Source organism: Durio zibethinus, chromosome 2 (assembly GCF_047325235.1).
Source record: "Durio zibethinus cultivar Kanyao isolate XHJ-2024 chromosome 2, ASM4732523v1, whole genome shotgun sequence".
In the NCBI taxonomy this organism is placed as follows: domain Eukaryota; kingdom Viridiplantae; phylum Streptophyta; class Magnoliopsida; order Malvales; family Malvaceae; genus Durio; species Durio zibethinus.
The window spans coordinates 32,229,814-32,250,062 of NC_143163.1; the positions used below are offsets into that span (position 1 = coordinate 32,229,814).

The 20,249-nt window shown below is 28.8% G+C and overlaps 2 protein-coding genes across 3 annotated transcripts; both read right to left on the reverse strand.

Annotated features, from left to right (window-relative positions):
• Nucleotides 1-3,401: 3,401 nt before the first annotated feature.
• GOLS4 (galactinol synthase 4) lies at nt 3,402-6,725 on the reverse strand. 2 transcript variants are annotated; one of them, XM_089751821.1, is made up of 5 exons: nt 6,258-6,725; nt 5,575-5,895; nt 4,736-4,870; nt 4,356-4,628; nt 3,402-3,777 (listed from the first exon to the last, which is right to left on the reverse strand). In XM_089751821.1, the coding sequence occupies exons 1-4, from the start codon at nt 6,582-6,584 to the stop codon at nt 4,401-4,403; spliced, it is 1,011 nt and encodes a 336-aa protein (XP_089607947.1). In that variant the 5' UTR covers nt 6,585-6,725; the 3' UTR covers nt 3,402-3,777; nt 4,356-4,400. The 2 variants fall into 2 exon arrangements, with proteins under 2 accessions (XP_089607947.1, XP_022776111.2); XM_022920376.2 differs by lacking the exon at nt 3,402-3,777 and having other exon boundaries at nt 4,276-4,628.
• Nucleotides 6,726-15,698: 8,973 nt separating this feature from the next.
• LOC111317876 (ADP-ribosylation factor 2) lies at nt 15,699-18,944 on the reverse strand. Its single transcript, XM_022920377.2, has 7 exons — nt 18,830-18,944; nt 18,168-18,338; nt 17,495-17,565; nt 17,216-17,335; nt 16,429-16,547; nt 16,264-16,345; nt 15,699-16,009 (listed from the first exon to the last, which is right to left on the reverse strand). The coding sequence occupies exons 2-7, from the start codon at nt 18,313-18,315 to the stop codon at nt 16,004-16,006; spliced, it is 546 nt and encodes a 181-aa protein (XP_022776112.1). The 5' UTR covers nt 18,316-18,338; nt 18,830-18,944; the 3' UTR covers nt 15,699-16,003.
• Between the last annotated feature and the right edge of the window lie 1,305 nt (nt 18,945-20,249).

Genomic DNA, 20,249 nt, shown 5'->3' on the forward strand with positions numbered 1-20,249 from the left:
AAATCAGATTCAATCAGATGACCAACGCATTTAGACAAAAAAAATTAGTAGTGACTTTTTTTAATTCTAAGTCTAAAGGTAAATTCACAGATCTATACGTTATGACAACCTCCATAAGTTTTTTTGGAGAAAGCTTTACACTTCAAATTTTTGGAGAAGCTTCCTGAAAAGTTATAGTCGGTATATAAATTTTTTTAAATTATCTTAATTTTTTTACATTGTTTACCTCTCCCCTTAATATATATATATATATATATATATATATATATATTAGGGACAACTTTTATAAATAGTATAGATATGTTTTGTTTTTTTGTAAAAAAACAAATTCATTGTCCTTGAGTGTGCGTAGAATTCACGTGGTTCGAGACATGAGCCTCATTTCGTATCATATACAAGTTTTCTCTTCTAAAGAGTTAGGGTGTGAGTATTAGTTAAATAAAATTTTATATTTATTAAAATTATTATAATTTTAATACATAATACATTATGTTCTTTAAAAAAAATTAAAAAACAAAATCTTGATTACGTTGACAAATCTTTTAAGATGTTAAAATATTCCAAATGATTTTGTTACTTACGTAGTTTTGAGTTGGGACAAAAATAAACAAATCAAATGAACAAGTCAAATTCAAATATTTATCCAGAGTTCGAGTAGATGACAAGTAATTTCACTCTTTAACATCTAATCCCGAAAGCTCAATGTATGTTGGGAATAAGAGAATCTCTGACAAAGAAACCAACCCACTAAAGGTTGGTTTTGTGATTGTTTTCAGAGAATGGTCCAGACTCACCGCAGACTGCTGCGTTTATGGTAAGATAGATGATTGCCCGTTGCATCTAAAACCCAAGGTGGAAGGGGAGAGAAAAGGTTGGTGTCGTTTTATATCTTCTTGGAAGTTTTTTATTTTAAGTAAGCGACTGAATTAATGAGGAGGATTATGATTTCTAAGGTGGACATCCAAAGCAAATGTATAAGATAATTTAATGAAAATTATTTTGACGTAGAAAGGTGATTTTTTTTTCTTTTTAAATTCTTTTATCTTCTCCGTTCAAATTTTGTATTATTATCTACAAAATAAGTGAATAAAAAAATAGTATTAATAATCATATGAACTATTAATAAATTATTAATCAATTTATGATAGATTCAACTATTAAAAAAAAATAAAGGGTTTTGTTAAAGGATTGTCATAACATATAAATCTGTAGATCTATCGTTAGATATAAATTTTAAAGAGTCATCATTAATCTTTTTTATTAAGGTATGATTGATCATATGATCGAATCTATTCTATTTAAAGAGGAGTCCCACGAGTGACTTAAGTATCTTTAAATAGTAAATTTTTATCCACAAAACCAGATTTCAGATTTGATAGTGCGGTTACGCGTGAGAAATGTTATAACACCCTTATAGAACTCATCCAAAAGATAATACTAGTTTAATTTCAAATTATCCAAGCCTTAACCGTATTTATAATTTATTAAAATATTTAATATTAAAAATTAATCTTAAAATTACTCCAATAGTTTAGTAACAATTTAAGATAAAATTTTCACCTCACAAGTATTTATGGAGACTAGTGTCTCACCCTGAAGAGGCTCCGTCATCAGATTCATTTTAATTTTATTTAAAGAAATAATCAATAAAATCTTTCAATAGTTTAGTAAGATTTACTTTGATGTAAATCTCTCAATAGTTTGGTCATATTTTAGTATAAGATTGTTTTTAAGAAAATATATTAAATCTTTCAATAGTTTGGTAAGATCTAAGATGCAAATTCTTTAATAGTTTGGTAAGATAAAATCGAAATATTTTATTAATAATAAATTTTTTGTATAATTAATTTATGAAATTCTTCAATAATTTGGTAGAATTTATAAAAAAATTAAATTCATGAAGAAACGTCTAATAGTTTGATATGATTCATGAATTCATTTTAAAAATATTTTTTATTATTTAAAAAAAGAAATTTATGAAAGTATTTAAAATAAATTATTTAATTTAAAAATAAGTAGAATAATAATAATAATAATAATGATAATAAATGAAATTAAAAACATCTAAAAAAGAATAAAACAAGTAAAATGAAATAAAAAATAAATAAGAAAATCTATAAAAGCGAAATACATAAAAATGTAAATGGAAATTAAAATGAAAAAAAAAATCTATGATTAGGTTAGGTCTTGAGTGCGAATCAACACACGGGTCTGCGGGTTGACGTGTGGATCCTAGGTTTTCAAAACGGCATTGTTTTTAACACAGTATAAAAGCACAAGCCCTTTGTTTTTCCTCAGAACTGCCTCAACCTTCTATTTCTCAGCTTCCTTTCCTCTCTTGCTTCTCTCTCTAAACCCAGACCTAGCCACTGAAAATTGAGTTCGATCATCAGTTTCTAAAAAACTGACCAGAACTTGGTTGAAAACTTTGAACTTCTCCAAAAAATTCATTCGAAAAATTCAAATTTTCAAACAAAATTTCCAGAATTTTCTAAATTTCCCATAGTTTTTAAGAAATTCCCTTTTTTCATATTTTTTTAACAATTCCAAACAATTTTTCTTTTTACCAAACTTAAAAACTCAACTGTCAACTAATCCTAAAACAAAATCATTTAAATAGCAACTGAACCCAAAATCTTTCCCCTCTCCCTTTTTGTGTGATTTTAGCACCCATTTATAACCTGTTTTAGTAATAATTTTAGGGGTTAAATCGATTTAATCCAGGCCTAAATCTTAAGGTTTGCTTTGCTTGATTTGGGTGATTAATCTTAAACCTTAATCCCAATCAATTGGGTCCCTAACTTTTTGCAAATAGATCCTGATTCCATAAAATTGATTTGATTCTCTTTCCTATTTTATTCCCTCGACTTCTTTGTTAAGACGTAAATGATAGAAAGAAAGAAAAGGAAAAATAAAATTAATAGTAGTAATAATAATAATAACAATAATAATAGTGATTGGGCTCAAAGTTTGTATCTATCAACAATTGTGGGGTTTAAAGCCTAAAATGCAAGAAACCCAAACACAAATTCCTTTGAGGTCCGATGATAAAAAAAAAAAAACCGAATTGATAAATTAATTGTATCTTGGATGAAAACGGTGTTTACAAAGATGTTGAAAGTGATCTCACTTTTTGGTGCAAACACAAAATTTTTGTCAATTTTAAAAAGCTTTTTATTTTTTTACTTTTCTTCTTAAATACCTTTTTGTCTACACAAAAATGAATTTGCCAAAACGGGTTTATTTGTGTAATGCAATCCGGCACTTTTAATTTTAGGCCACTGGACTAAGAATAATTTTTAATTATTTTCAAAATATGATTTTAGCCATAACATTTTGTCCAAATTACATTTCTCCTCCAGAGCGCCTTTCACCGGATTAGAGTTGTTGAATGTCGAGGATGCAAGGGAAAAAATATAAATTAAAATCGTAATAAAGAGTTTTTTACTTATCATCAAAATTGAAAATCAAACTCAGTCTCTTATGTTAATAAAGAAATTCACTTGAGGAATTGGTGTTGTGATTAGGAATTCTGCTGGTGATCAAATAGGGGAAACGCGTTGCTAATGAGCCAAGGATTACAGACCTTTTTAATTGTGGAAGCAATGGCAGCTGTGCGAGCCTTGGAGTTTGCTCTACACTTGGAATTTAAGAAATATCAGTGGAGGGGGATGCGCTGGGAGTTTTGAAGCAACTACGTACGTAGAGACTCATGAGATAGACCTATGATCTCCCATTGCCACAATTGTAGATGACTGAAATTGCAAACTTCCATCCCTGCAAGATAGTCCACACATGAACATCTGGGAATGAAGCAGCACGCTGTCTAGCTAAGCATGGGTTAAGGGTTCAAGAGAATTTGTATTGGGTAGAGGATTTTCCTGACATTATCCAACCTTTTTATTAGCATATGCAAATTTAAATCTTGAATAAATAAAGGAATCTTTAATTTAAAAAAAAAAATGCCTCAGTGGATTTACAACAAATTTTGTTCACTTCACGAGAATTTTTTTTATATAAAAGAAACCCTAGTCTATTAATAATAATAAAAAATTACAAATATTGATATTTAAATATTAAATTTATTAAATATCAATATTAAAAATAATTGCATAATTCGAATGAATCAAGCTATGGTTCAAGAGAACAACGCTCATATATTCTTTTGCACGTAAAGTTTGTATAAGCAATTATATCAAATATATAGATTTATAGATTCTTTATGTATCTAATATAGTACGATTTGTAAACTCGTAGGACACAGCAACAAGCCAATAATTAAAATATAAAGCTTTTTATTTTAAAATTATTTAAGATAAAAGTTAAAAAAAAGAAGAAGATGGGAATAAGATTACACCAACTTCACTTTAAACTCTCTCTTCTAAGTTTTAAGACCAGCTTTAAGCAGCAGAGGGAGCAGGGATATAGGAAATGGCAGGCTGATCAGGCATTGAAGCCATGATTGATGGCTTTGAAAACGTTGTTTGGTCTGCCTCTGGAACAAGGTTTTCAGCCTTAAAATCCAGAGACTCATCGTTATAAATGTCCCACCATTTGGCCACCAGCATCTTCACGTCCTTTCTCTCCATGTTTTCTTCTTTTCCTGTATACCTCCAGGGTTTTGATCCCTGTTTATTATTTCCCAGACCAAAACAAAAATCTAAATTTAAATGGGTAGGTCATTTATAAATTATAAAATAAAGGGGATGAATTTGAAGGAAAAAAGAATACTTACAGCTGCACAATAGTGGACCACCTTTACTTTATCGAGCTCTACATTCTCTGGGTGGCGCCATAACATGGCAAGAACCAGGTTGTATGCGACAGGGATGGGTTTGTACACTTTTTGGAAAAACATATTCAAGAAATCCTGTCATCGATCGATTTGTAATCAAGAAGAAAACTGTAATTAGACAAATTAATATTAATTAATTTTGTTGATATACCAAAATATATGGTAGCCAGAGCCAATTAATTACAATTAACCCGTCCACTTAGTAGTTCCTTCTTCCTTCCCACTTTCCACCATCTTTAATATTGGTGATGATAATGATATTATACTGAGTACTCTAATCCCGGCATAATCCTAAACCACTAATCCTACAAACTATATATATTCTCTCTGCCTCATAAATTATTTTTTGTTTGTATATTTTTATTTATCAGAAAATTTTCTTTGAAAAATCATTCTTATTTGTCCTTATTAACAATAACTATTCTTTTTTTTTCATTTTTCAAAGTAGGGATAATTTGAAAATAAAAATCTTTATAATCAATAAAAGTCAAATTTCGATTTAAAAATTTTTAAATTTTGTGCAAGTTAAATTATGACACGATATATGGGACTGATGGAACAATAAATTTTATCATATCTAAATCTCATCATCGTTATAATCAATCATCATGCACACGATTAATGAGGATTTTCTTGATTGTTACATAATTATTTTCCATGCATGTATAGAAGTTTAAGAAAGAAAAAAATGAAAGAAAAGAGGGTCTGAATTGAAGGCTTAGCCATCAAATGAAAAGAAAAAAAAAAAAGAAAAAAAGAAAAAATAGATAACTCAGTACCTGCTCCGCAAATGGTGTTGGTGGGGTGATCTGTAGAGCCTCAAGGAGTTTTTCATAGGTCAAATGGCAGGGTTCAAACACGAACATGCCGGCGTTGAAGTACAAAGGAGGAGGAGATCCCATCTCGGCCGGCCATTTCACCCTATCAGGGCACTGCTGGCAGTAACCAATGGAGTATTGGAACGAGTGGCTCCATACCTTTTCACAATAGCAGTCCATTACAGCATAGATGTAGCCATGTGGTGTGTCAAGAAGGTGGTCTATATTCTCGTACACTTGAATATCAGCATCCAAATAAACCATCTTGCTGTACTCCTCGAACTGTAATAATTAACATATAGTATAAATATTTACATATATAAGCATCAAATTTTAATCAAAATCATGGATTTCTTTCACAATTCCATTAAGAATTTAAATCTTAGGGTTTTTACATGAATCCGCAAAATAAAAGATTGGTAGCCACACAGACTAAGTAACAAAAAATGATGCTTCAGAAATTAATAATATGATGTTGATGCCTTTGTTTCGACTTTTGATATAAATGCTGTGTAGATCAAGTTAAACAAATCTTAGGTATCGATTTTCGTTTGTACGTAAAAATAGTACTTAAATGCAATAATCTGAAGCATTTATTTGCTGAATCGCTGATGTATAATATATATGTTTGTTTTTTTACTTACGTTCCATATACGAAGCTTGGAGTAATTGATCACGAAGTGGGCCATGGCGAACTGAATCTGGTTCTTTGGTGGATAAATAGGCTCAATCTCCCGAACAATGCAACCTTGAGACCGCAAAATCTGTCGGTGTTCCTCAGGTACATCGGGCAAGACAGCAACTACAAGAGGGTATGCACTCTTGACCTTGCGCAAACCCTTGGCTAATCCGACCACCCCTTTAAAGTAATCACCATTACCAGCTAAAAATGTTACGTAAGCCTTTTTCAAGTAGCCTCTGTTAACCTTGCCGGAGGATGAAAAGACGTCCACGGGCACTCCCGGAGCCATTTTTCTTTTTTTGATGCGAATTATGTAGGTTAAGTGATTTGTAGCGATCAGAAAATATGGAAAGGGTCAAGAAGATTAGTTTTGAGGAGTGTGGGGAAAGTAAACCAGCAACTCTTGTGATGCCACCCTACTAACCTTTACAACCTGAGTTGTACAGTGGCACCAATAGCCTCCTTAAATAGAAGTAAAAAGTGGGCAAAATTTATGCCCAAATGAACTCCAAATGAAACTCAAATTTGTATTTTGATAGTCCTTTTCAAGGTTTAAAATATATTATTATTTTCTTTGAAAGTGTAGCTACAAAACAATTTAAAGGGAAAAAACGAATGAACATCCTTTATTGTTCAACCTACGATACACCTAGCCTTATCATCAAAGATATGCGGATGACAATTTACGGGTCCAATTCATAATCGTTTGAAGATCGAAGCCCATTCTATTTTTCCATTTACCGTTCATTTCGTGTTGAAAATAATTGGGATTTTTTATTTGAGTTATTTTGTCTTCAAATCATTTAAGGTTCAAGTCATTTGAGGTTGACATTCCGTTTATAAATGATTTCAAATTCAAATTATTAAATTTTAAATTCGATATTTAGATCAATTAATTGATACAACTATTTTTAAGATATTATATCTAATAGATTTAAAATTTAAAATTCAATATTTAAAATTTATTTCTTTATTTTCATGTTACAATTTCTTTTGTATAAAAAAATTTGTTAATTTTTAAAATATAATCGATTTAACTTCGGGTTTATCTTCAAGTCACTTGGATTCAAATAATTTCAAGTTTAAGTTAATCCAGGTTGGATTTAATTTAAACGAATTTGAATTATTAGTTTTCTTGATCAAATTAGATTGAGTCTGAGTTTGGACTCAAACTAAAATTTTAAATTCAGATAAGCTTTATTAGCTTAGTAAACAATAGGAGAAATTGCAAATTTATGGGAACAGATCAAGAAGATTTGACTCAAAATTAAGAAACCTAATTAGTGGTTAAGGTTGAATTAAAAAGCTTTGTCGATCAAGCAAGACAACGAATAATTAGAAATAGACACAACACTAACCTTCAAATTCCTTCTCAACATACAAACTGAAATTTTGCTCAAGCAAAGTACAATTGCAATGAAGTGAAAAAGAATTGCCAGCATTTTAATTTTATTTGTTGTTCGATGTGTCCGGGGTTGCTTTTTTCTTTTCTTTTCTTTTTGTTTTCTTTTGTAAAATACATAACTAAAAAATGCTAATGAAGCTTTGGTTTAATAATAAAGAAGAGATTATAAAATTTTAAAATCTTACGTTCAAGTCTCGTTGTCAATTTCTCTTAAAAATAAAGACTTCAAAAAGATAATTATAATACATATTCTACGTAATATTATAATAAATCTGTTAGGTTGTGTTTGCTAAGTATGATTTAAAAAAAGATATCTGGATTTCGAATTTAATATAAAAATATTATCTAATAAATCACATGTAAATATAATTTTCATGATTATTTTCAATTTCATATATACATGTCAATGGATAAAGTATGAATAGGGTAGAGTATTCCCCATCCTAATACTCGAATTTTTATATTATATTCATTCTCGTAACCATATCCAATGGGTATTTAAAATTTATCTCCATTTCCATACTTGTGAGCATTTAATGGATATGATTAATCTTCATACTTATAATTTAAAAAAATAAAAATCAAATGTATCTTTTTTAATTTAAAATTTTTTTATCGTGCATATTTATGTAATTTTTTATAAATATATTAATATATATTTTAAATAGAAATATATTAGTTTTAATTAATCTAAAATAATAATTTATATTATTTAATAAAAAATTTATTTAATATACATATATATATAATATAAGTACAAGTACAAGATGGATGCTATATTATCAATCTTAATCTTCGTACTTAGTAAAAAATTTAAAATCATATATATCTCTATCTCTATCTCTATAATGTAATACTCATTTTCATCTCTATTTAGATAAAAAATTTAGGTTCCTTATTGAGTACGAATAAAATTAACATCCTTCTATATACATTTGTAGATGCTTATTTTAGTGGTGATTTTGAAATACCAATATTTATTTGTGAATTTGAAATTTATCTTTATATTCTTTTTCAAATATATAGACATATTGAATTTTAATTAATTTATGCATAAGGTGTATATTTTATTTTTATAATTACAATAAATCAAATTCAAATGATCAAATCCACTCTTTCAAATTCATTTTTTTTTTCAAATTTAGATTAAGTCAAATTAATGAGCAGAAAGTACAAAAGTTTTGGAATAAAATCTTTGATTTTTAATACTACTCGTTCACACTCATCGACAAGAAAGTTATAAAAAAAAAAAAAGATTCCTGGTGGTGGTTGGCAGATTTGTTGGATTTTGACATATACAAAAAATGAGTTCAATAAATAATTAAGCTCAACTCTTTTCGGCATAGACAAATGCCGAAACTGTCAAGTCACTAACAAATGTACGACACATTTGTTCATTTCCTATATATACCAAAAACACAAAATTCCTGCTTTCAAGTATTTGCTTTGCTTTGGAAGAACAAAATCTCCCACAAGCTTCATAACCAGCAAATCTATTGAAAAAATGAATGTTATTGCACCAAAATCTACTGATGGGTAAGATCCAAGGAGGATTTTCATTTTTTTTTTTTTTTGGTGAATGCCAAGGAATATGTTGTTGCACCAGAATCTACTAATGTGCATGACTGAATCTCAATGCGTGGCTTTCCCCTAGCTACCGTAATACTAAAGAAGGGATTTGTTTATTTCAACAGAATTTCTTGTTGGTTTTTGTACGCATCCTCATTTCATATATGCACGTGTTTCATGCACCAAAGTTTTATTTGGTGAGTAGGTGAGTGAAATAAACATATCATATACCTCGCCAAAAAAATCTAAAAGAGAACAGATTTTATTGAAGATATTATTTGTAACCTTTTCAAGTTCGACGATCGATTCTAACTCTTCAATTGTAAACACCCGTTGCCAACAACTTTAACGAGTACAGTGTACATGGTTAACAGTAAGATATGAAAATAAGTACGTAAATATAATACCTTTCTGCATAGGCAGAGAAAGTTAAAAAAATTGCAAATATTTTTGTGTCATGCCAAACGCTCCAAGAAAACAATGTAGATCGTAGAATGCTAAACTGTCTGACACCGTGCCAAATGCCCTTGTATGGGCAAGCAGATGAATATGTCGGCTCCACGCCAAGCACTTCAAAAAGAATAAACAGAATGAGTATATTGTAACGAAAATGTCACCAGACTAAGTAGAGAAAAATGTCATACTCGCCAAGTGCTTCAAAAAGAATAAATAAGGTGATTTAATTTTACATCGGATAGAAAATGACAAAACTTCAAGCATATAAGCTTAAACATTTTACACTTTAATATGTTGAATTTGCGGCAAAAAAGTATTGGTCACGTGACACTTACAGGTAAAATTGCAGGGAATATTACTAGAGCTGTTTAGGTTGCTTCCGCAGCAATTAATCCTTCCTTAATTGGTATCTAAGCTTTGAAACACTACTATGCTTCCTTTTCAATGTGAAACCAGTTTTGCCACCCAGATGATCCATTTCTAATAATTTATGAAATCACAATTGATCATGTATGCTTGCTTTTTCGCTGCAACAGTGAAAATTTTCCAGGGATCCACATTCTAGATAGAGCCAACCATACATTTTGGCATTTCCTTTTGGGCTAATGCATAATTTTCCCCCTGAACTATATCTCTCCTAAGAAAAATCGAAATTAGATATTTTAATTTTCAATATGTAAAGTAATTTGCATTATTGACTAACAGTATTAGTTAAATGCTGACATGGTAAATATTAATCAATAAAATTGTGTCACATCTTGTATTATTTATTTTAATTTTTTATAAAAATAAAAAAACATTTTTAAAATTAAAAATAAAAAATAAAAAACTATTTTTTGTTAAAATTTTATTTAAAAAATATAAAAATATTTTTCTTTCTTAAAATTTTTAGTTTTAAAATTAAAAGAATTAAAAAATTTTAAAAATTAAAAATTGAAAATAATTAAAAAATTTTACTTTTTATTTTCAGATAAAAATTGAAAAAATTTTTAAAAAATCTTTAAAAAAAATGGGAACCGAGGAAAGAGAGGGAGAAGAAAGGAGAGGAGGGAGAGAAGAGGTCAGCCTAATTGTCCCAAAGGTAAATTGGGCTTAATATGCTGTGGAATGACCATATTTGCCACGAGTCGTCGACCCTTCCCTTTCCCCTTGCCTCGCCCTTTACCTTTTACTCTTTTCCATCTCGTCTCCTTTTTTGCTGTCAATCTTATTCAAATTCAACGAATCTTCGTTTTTTTATTCGAATAAAAATAAATATGGGTATTAAATTTTAGAAATTGGATTAAAAATGATATAATTTTAAATTTTTTATCGAATATAGATAATATAATATTTATTTTATATCCGTATTTGTATCTTACATATTTATATATATTTAATAAATAAATTTTTATTTAATAATATGAATTTTTATTTTAGAATAATTTGAACCAATATATTTCTATTTAAAAAGAATATATAATTATAAAAAATTACATAAATGTGAAAGATAAAAATAAAAACATTAAAAATATTTTTATTTTTTAAAAAAATATGTGTATGAAAATTATTTATATTTATTAAATACCTGCAAAGATGAAAATAAAAATAAATTTAAAATATCTATTAGGTATATATACGAAAATTAATGTCTATATATTTAATTTTGTAGAGAAAGAGAGAAGGAAATGGTGTCTACGTGGCATCTCATCATTCTTTCATTCTTTACTTTTTTTTTGTTTCTATTTTTTTTTATTTGGTTTTATTTTATTTTTTTATTAAATAAATTTTATAAAAAAAGTTAATAGAGATAGAAATGATAAAATAATATGTATCCAATTGATTTTAATTTGTAACGATCCAACATAGGTGCGTTTTTTAAAAATTTTAGATTGGTTCAAAGTTTTTTTTTTCAATAGGGTCAAGTTGGATACATATTTAAGGTATTACTGTTAGGTTAAAAGCTTTAATCTAATTCACGTTAACGAAAGCATAATCAAACAATGAATCAAATACATAAGAAACAATAATTTAATATAATTCGATCTAACTGACCTATATCCACAAATAAGAAATAAAATTTACTAGTTGTAAAAAATTATAAATATATATATCAAAACATATCAACCACTCAATAATCAATTTCCATATATCATCTCAATCTATTCTAGTTCTATGGAGTATGCTTAACCCAAATAAACACATATCCATGTGTACCATTTCAACACAATCAAACACATATCTATATATACTCATACATCATACCTATGTGAACTTTTTAAATTTTTTTTAGTTCACTCACAAACATACAAACATACACACCCATAAGATATAAATCTTCAGTACTCTAATGAGATATCTATCCCACCAAACCCTATAACTCTCTTACATTTTTTTTTAACTTAACTCTGTAGAGACTTCACCTATTTATAATCATACAAACTTGTCTATTAAGAATCTCTTTCCTCTTATAATGCTTATTCTGCAAGTCAAACTTGTCTATTAAAGATTTTTTTTCTCTTAAAATTCTTTTTATATAAGTTTTTTTGTCTATCAAGTAATATCTAATAAATCTCAAACAAATTGCTTATAAAATTTGAGTCATTATTCCTAGTAATTATGTCTCATCTTAAATGTCCACAAGGGCAGCTCCTTTTTTTTTTTTTTTTTTTCATTTTTTAAAGCTTTTGTTTATTTTTAAAATTTTTTTATTAGATAAAATTTTTAATGAAAAAGTCAATTAAGATAAAGATGACAAAATAACTTATATCCGATAGATTTAGATTCATTCTGATCTAATTGGTGATTTTTTTTTTAATTCGAGATAATTTGGATTTAACTTTTTTCTTTTTTAAATCGAACTCAGGTAAGAGCAAGAATTTGGGTGTTATTGGTATATATAAAAAATATTTTTTATTGTTTATTTAATTATTTATTAATATATGTATTTTATTAAAATATTATTTAATGCTTTAATTTAATAAATTTACATGCCATTTCATTTGTTTTTTTTTTGTTAAAAAATTTTACTTATTAGATAATTTTTTTTAAAAACAAATCAATAGATATAAGAATGACAAAACAATATACATCAATGAATCTCAATTTACCATGATCCAATCAATATGGTTTTTTTTTTTTAATAAGAATTGTTTTATCTCTTTTAACCATTTAGATCAAATCAAGATTAGGTTCAAGGTGCTTTGTCCAACTTTCATCGGGATATATAAAAAATATATTTAATTAATTATTTAATTTATATTTATATATGAATTATATTAATAAAATTTTTATTTAATATCTTAATTTAATAAAAAACTATCTTTATATATAATTAAGTTATAATTTATATTAAAAATTAAATATACTTATATCTATCTATATATTATGTCATCCATTAAAATTTGATACAAAAATTTTATTTCTCTTATTTTTAAAACAATTAAAAAATATAGTTAACGTAAATCTAATTCTACTAATATAAAAAATCGAAAATAAAATATACTCTACTCACCACGTACATTCACATCCATATATCTTACTTTTTTAATTTGAAAATTAAAAAAATAAAAATGACATGACATGACATTTTTTTGTCAAATATCAAGATTTTATTCGTTGTTATGGGTCACGTCAGCTTAATGTTAATAGAGCTATTCTCTAAACAATATTTTTGGGAAAATGAAGTTGGAATTCTTTTTTTCTGACATAAGTTCAAATATCCGATTGAGAATATTTATTTTTTAAGTATCAAATTAACATAAATGCTATAATTCGAATATCAAACCTCTAATTAACCCTTTCCTTTTTCGCTGCAATTATTTTAAATAATGCAAAAATCTCGTGCTCAATGCAATGAATAATATGACTAATTAACCCAGAATAATGTGACTTCTTAACTTGTAGACTTTGTAATAGACTTATTCATGGATTTGGTTGAATTGGATTAGAATCAAACTTAGATAGGATATTAAAAATTTTAAATTTATTCAAATTTGATCGACTCAAAATTTGGACTTTATTTGTTGTTTAAGCATTAACTTTTTTTTAAAAGTTGTGCAAGCCAGCTTAGACCCATTTAACTTTTTAAATAAAAAATAAATAAATTTTATAATAAATATTAACTATGAAAAATAACTAATCAACAAAACAAAGTAAAAAAATGATTTTGTTAATTTAATTTGGTGTTGGGTGGAGTTGAATATTAATGTGTACACATATTATTTAATTATATATTTTTTACATAGTATAATTATTAATATTATATAAATAATTGTCAAGCTTAGACCTTAAATGTTATGTTTAAAGTTTGAACCCTTTTTTAAATGAATATTCACTGTAAGTCTATACTTATTTATTAAACATCATGTCAAAACTCTTTCAAATCTCAAATGAATTTTTGAATTCGAACAACTAACTTGACTTTTGAATAAAACTACTTTGCTGTATTTTGTATCTACCACACAAAGTTTGCAATAAAAAAGAAGAAAAAAACACTGTTTAATGTTGTTCACATAAAGGGATATTTTGTTGCATCCTTGCTCTTATCTTCATGTGGACCTAAACAATGTTCTGTTTTGGTTCTCAGGTTTTCCTGTGGAGGGTCCCAAAGCATAGAAAATGGAGGAAGCAAAAAAGAAAGCCACTATGAATAGGCGCTTGAGGTCAAAGACTTTAACCTTCCTTTAGTTCAACTATGGCTTAGCATTAATTGGCAATTTACGATGAGAACAAAATTTGAGATGTGTGTATGTAATCAGGAAAAAAGGCTCAGCCTCTCATCCTGAGTGAATGGTAGGATCTCGATCACGCACTTGGCACTTCATTATTAGAAACTAGACCTCCCAAATAACTTTGAAAGTATAAATTTTGTGTCCTCCAGTACTTATTCAGGATATTCGTGCTCATATTGCTTGCTGCAACAAAAAAAAAAAGAAAATACTTCCCTGATGTTGAAGTATCTGACTTGTGGTGGTGGCAAACGGAGAGGCACGCTTGCCATTACATGATTTGGCAATTTTGTCTAAAAAATTTGACAGCTGGCCGCAGTGTTGTGAGGCTAAATCTTTTGGCGTCTGCATATAATTAGCACATTCAAGATTTGCCTTGATTCTGCAAATTCAGTGATCTTCTGACTACTTGATCAGATTGTGATCGGGCATTCAGGGGCGTCACCATCTGTTGTGAACACAGCCTGCAGTGAGCTCTTTTCGTATGAATGGGTTAAAAACAGTTTTTGTGATTCTGCTTATACTGAAAACAAGAGGCCTATGACTCTTTTCCGTACGAAGAACTCTATTATTGGTAGATTGCAACCGAAAATGAAACATGGAGGATACGTAGCAAAGAATATCCTTATAGGTAATGAATGAACAAGGTTTGTTTGTGCATTCAAAATTTACAATTTATTTTCTGGTCATAAACTAGGAGGGGTGCAGGTGAAGATAATTTAAAATTAATAAAACAAATCATGGAAAATTTTATGTGGAGGCCCTTGTAAGCTCTGGCTGCCTCTGTTGGCCTATTTGCAACCAAAAATGGATTTAAGATGCCAATAACGCCACCATATTGATTCTGAACTTCGTATTTAGTTCGTAACAAAGTGATGGGCCTATGGCTTTACTATGGGCCCTGGAGCCCGGTGCTGACACTTGATATGCAGTTTTGGAGATTATCTTGTGTTACTGTTTGCATTCTGTAGAAGTTGTGAGGACATAAAATGCCGTTTTCTATGAATTCTAACCGTCTATAAAATGACGCCCTCAGTCCACTCCTTCAATTGCAAAACAAGTTGAACCGCCCCCTTTTTTTTTTTTTTGTAAGTTTTTTTACTTGTATAAGGGCAACAACAGTGAGTAAAAGGCAATAATCCCTCCGTTTCCTTGAGTTTTTGAAAAAATACTTTTAACGAAGAATCTGAAAGTTGTTCAACTCAAATAATTATTCTGCAAAACTAATGCAATAGCAGATTAGTAAAATTCTAGCGTTCGCAGATAAAAGAAGAATAAGGCCCAAAAAATGTAATTAAAACAATTGCAAAGATACACAAAATTAGTTTTGATTACAACCATAAGCAGAGCACCCAAAAGCTACAAATCCAACCAACCAGTTTTTAGTTACAATATAACCATAAGGTCCCTAAACTAAAATGCTCATCACCAAAAGAAATTGCATAACAACAATCCAACTGTCTCAGATGAAAAGCGAGGGGAAAAGGAGAGAGGAAAAAATAAAAAGACTAGATAATATTCACCCCTGCATCCAGAATTTCACATATTGCAGAAATCTTTTTAATGGCTTCAGGCCTGCAAAAACACATATGAACATAAGAAAACAGTTAAAGGGAACTTTCAACTATTTGAATAGTGTAATTTTCTCCAGAAATGCATATTTCACTTTAAAATCTTGTTGCAACCTATTGTAAGAGCAAAAAATATAAACATAGAATGTACACAATGGCCATCAAACAGTTTGACCATGAAGTTATGTTTATCCTTGACTGACGTATAGATTAAATAAACTTATCCTTAAAGATTCTTGAGCAAGTATCCCTTCTTACCTTGTTTGCTATGTTGTTGGAAAGCCAATCCAGACCCTCATAAAGCCCCTCACCGGAGGTAGCACAGGTGCTCTGGATGTACCTGATAAGACCAGCAAGACACATTAATGGTAATGAATAAGAAACTTGCAAACAAAAGTAGGAAACCACAATGCTAAAGCTTACCAGTGACGCTGTCGAAGGGAATGGAGACCAAGCTTATCAGTTATTTCAGCAGCATTCATTGCGTTTGGAAGATCCTGCTTGTTTGCAAATACAAGCAACACTGCATCACGCAGCTCATCCTGAAAACAAGTAATAGTAAACTTGTTAACCATGAAAATCCAGTAAAACTAAACCAACTGCAGAAGATTCAACTCACGCTCCTAAGTTTACCCCCAATATTTTAGTATCTTTCCACTTTCATTGATAATTTTGGTATTCTCATGGGCAATGTAAATGTCAAAAATATTATTTTAACATACAAGATACTCTAAGAACATTAAACTACAATTGATGAATAAATATTAGGAACAAAACCAAAAGCATAGATTATTCAGACAATTTCTAATGAATATAATTATTAGCTTCTAAAAATTGTAGTTTCACACACATCTTTTAACACCACATTCACTCAATAGCACTTTACTTGTGCAATGGTCTTTGCAATTGAAGCTCAAGTAACAGGGAAGAATCATGCCATTTATGCCGGGTATAATTTGAAACAATTGCCAATGGGTCAAGTCACAGAAAACGCATCATTAACAAGTAGGGGCAAGACAGTCAACATCTGACTTTCCCAGACTCAACCATAGAGGAGCCTTGGGGGCACTAGGCTACCCTTTTGATGGGGTATGGCAACTAAATCCAATTGTAAATGAAGGAAGAAACAATATCATTCAAAGCCACTTACACAATACATGCATAAATAATAACCATGAAAACAAAGTCCACTTAAAAGTAGCTAGCATACCTCGTTCAACATCCTGTGCAATTCATCCCTAGCCTCAACAACACGGTCTCTGTCATTGCTGTCAACTACGAAGATGAGACCCTGTGTATTCTGGAAGTAATGCCTCCACAAGGGACGAATCTGCATGATTAAGAATGGAAAACTAGGACTTTATTGGTTAGCCATTACTTGGATAGCACAATATGTAAAGATCCTCTAACAATTGTTTCAGAGATTAAAAAATAATTGGCAATGTTGCTGAAGTCAAAAAGGCAAAACATAACAGTAAAACACTCATACCTTATCCTGACCACCAACATCCCACACAGTGAAACTGATGTTCTTATATTCCACAGTCTCCACGTTAAATCCTGCAAAGAAAAACACATATGAATGGTTAACATCATAAAACATGAGCATCGATCAATATAATCACAAACATGAGCAACCCAATGTACTAAACAAATCACAATATGAAATACTTGCATTATAGTCTTGTGACTAAATTTAACATGTTTCAAAGCTAATTCATCACCTTGGATCTAAAACTCAAAGGTGTAACTTGGTTGCCTTTGGTTTGTACATGTTTCATTTCCAAGGCTTTCAAGTTTAAACATCTCAAATATACAAAAACAATAATGATAGCAATAACAAAATAAGTATCTCATACGAATCGCATGCTCAAGTTGCTAAATGGTCCAACCCCTGAATTGAAATATACCATCCATGATGCAAGTAAAGTTCCACAGACCAAGAAAGTTAAATTCTAAAAAGAAAAGACAACAAAGAGACACAAAGGATTACATGTTTTGCTAGCTAATCTTCTCCATGAAGTACATGACACAGACATTGCCTAAATATAGTGCAAGCATATCATAACAACAGAATAATTATGATAGTTAAAATACAAAGTTAGAGATAATCACCAAAATCAGATATAAACATAAAAAAAAGGATTTGAATGAGCCCTTACCGATGGTGGGAATAGTGGTGACAATCTCGCCAAGCTTGAGCTTATACAAGATGGTAGTCTTACCGGCTGCATCAAGACCCACCATCAAAATTCGCATCTCCTTCTTGGCAAAAAGCCGGCTGAAAAGCTTCGTGAATGTAAGCCCCATTTCTCTTTCCTACTTGTTGATCCCTAAATATTATCAAAATTCAGAGATATTATTTCCAAACAATTCAAAAAGAATAACTCAAATATACCATTTCTCAATCGGTAATCAGATTCCAATGAATCAGATAGATCTGAAGGTAGAGGTGCGAAAAGTAAATGCCATGACGTCATTTCCATAAACTTCCATTGAGAATTTAAAAAAAAAATCATACATGCAAGCAAAGGTAAACAACAGATCTAGAATAATTCATCACAGAAATCTTCAGATCAGAAAGGAAATCAACAAGGTTTCTCAAAATTCGACTCGCAAGCCATTAAGTGAACTGATAAACCAACGAAATCAAGCCACGATTGTTTCTTAAGCAACGAATTTTAAACGATAATGAAACGATTTCAATGCCTCGCATCTAAAGCAAAGAGAGAAAACCCTGTAAAGCGCATTGAATCGGTTTCTTTGAATATATCGCTTGCGAGATCGAAAAGCAACATCGAAATAGAGATTTCAATTATTATACCTTTGGAGATAATCGCAGAGGGATCTGCCAGAGAATTTTGATTTTGAACAAAACAGAAAAAAGGTCAGAGAGAATTTTGAGAAACGAAAGCTTGAGACCAACGCGAATTATCGCTAGGGGTGAGAAATGCCAATTGGGATGCTTTATAGTGGAAAAGGGGGCCAAGGAGCGGTCTCCGGGCGAACCAGATACTTTCCCCGATTATTTCACTTAAAATAACCAAATTACCCCCGCATAAAGTTTCACGTGTTATTTCCAATCAGTCATCGCCACGTCACTATGTTTACAATATGCGTGCGATCTCAGTTCTCTAAGACGGACCGTATTATTTTATTAAAATTAATCATAATAGCACGACGAATCAATTTTTTTAATTTTTTTATTAATTTTTTATTATAAAATTTATCTTAAAAACTTGAAAACAAAAATAAAAAAATATATAAAAGACAAAAAAGAAAAGAAAGAAAAGAAAAATCAAATAATAGAAAAGAAATTATAGAGGGTGTTTAAAAATTCTTTTATTGAGTTTAAAATATTAATTTTTAAAATTAAGATATTAAATAAAAATTTTATTAATATAATGTATATAAAAAATTAATAATAAAATATACACTTTTATATATATCCAAAATTAGTTGGAATAGATACATTTTTCTTTCAATATAAAAAATCTCTATCTGCTCTAATTTAATTTTAATTTAAAAAACAATTATTATTGGATTGAGATAGATAAAAAATTGTTAGATACAAATTATTTTTGTATCTCTATTAATTGACATATTTTGTTTTAAAATTTATCTAATTAAAAATAAAAATGTGAAAGATAAAAAGTTAATTGAGAGTGTTACTAGACATTTTCATTGGTATCTTTTTCACAAAATTAATTTAATTTAAAAAACATAAAAAGATAAAACAAAAAAAATAAAAATAAAATAAAAATAAAAATGGAGCTATTTAGAGAACAGCATGACATTCTATTGAGTTTAAAATGCTAATATATTAAATTAAGATATTAATGAAAAATTTTATTAATAAAAAATAAAAAAAAAGAAAAATAAATAACGAAAAAAAAAAGATCATCGAGGAATGCGTATGAATATTTAAATTGAGTTTAAAATATTAATATCTTAAATTAAGCTATAAAATAATAGCTTTATTAATATAATATGTAAATAAATATAAAATTAAATAGATAATAAAATATATAATAAAAATAAAAAATAAAAAATATTTTTAATGAATAATTCCAAATGAGCATCACTAAAAATATTTTATAATATTAAAAAATATTTATCAAATATTAAAAAGTAAATAAATAAATAAATAAAGCAAATAACTTGACAAGTGACATATTCCAAGTATCAAGCGGGTCACACAAAAAAATTTTAAAATCTTTAAAATATTTATTAAATATATAAAA

Coding starts and splice junctions, on each gene's coding strand:
- GOLS4 (XM_089751821.1), bottom strand. CDS start 6,584: ATGGCTCCGGGAGTGCCCGTGGACGTCTTTTCATCCTCCGGCAAGGTT. Junction 4,871..5,574: donor CAACACCATTTGCGGAGCAG/GTACTGAGTTAT, acceptor GATCGATGACAG/GATTTCTTGAATATGTTTTT. Junction 4,629..4,735: donor TGGTCCACTATTGTGCAGCT/GTAAGTATTCTT, acceptor AATAATAAACAG/GGATCAAAACCCTGGAGGTA.
- LOC111317876 (XM_022920377.2), bottom strand. CDS start 18,315: ATGGGGCTTACATTCACGAAGCTTTTCAGCCGGCTTTTTGCCAAGAAG. Junction 16,548..17,215: donor TGCACAGGATGTTGAACGAG/GTATGCTAGCTA, acceptor ACTTGTTTTCAG/GATGAGCTGCGTGATGCAGT. Junction 16,346..16,428: donor TCCCTTCGACAGCGTCACTG/GTAAGCTTTAGC, acceptor TGGTCTTATCAG/GTACATCCAGAGCACCTGTG.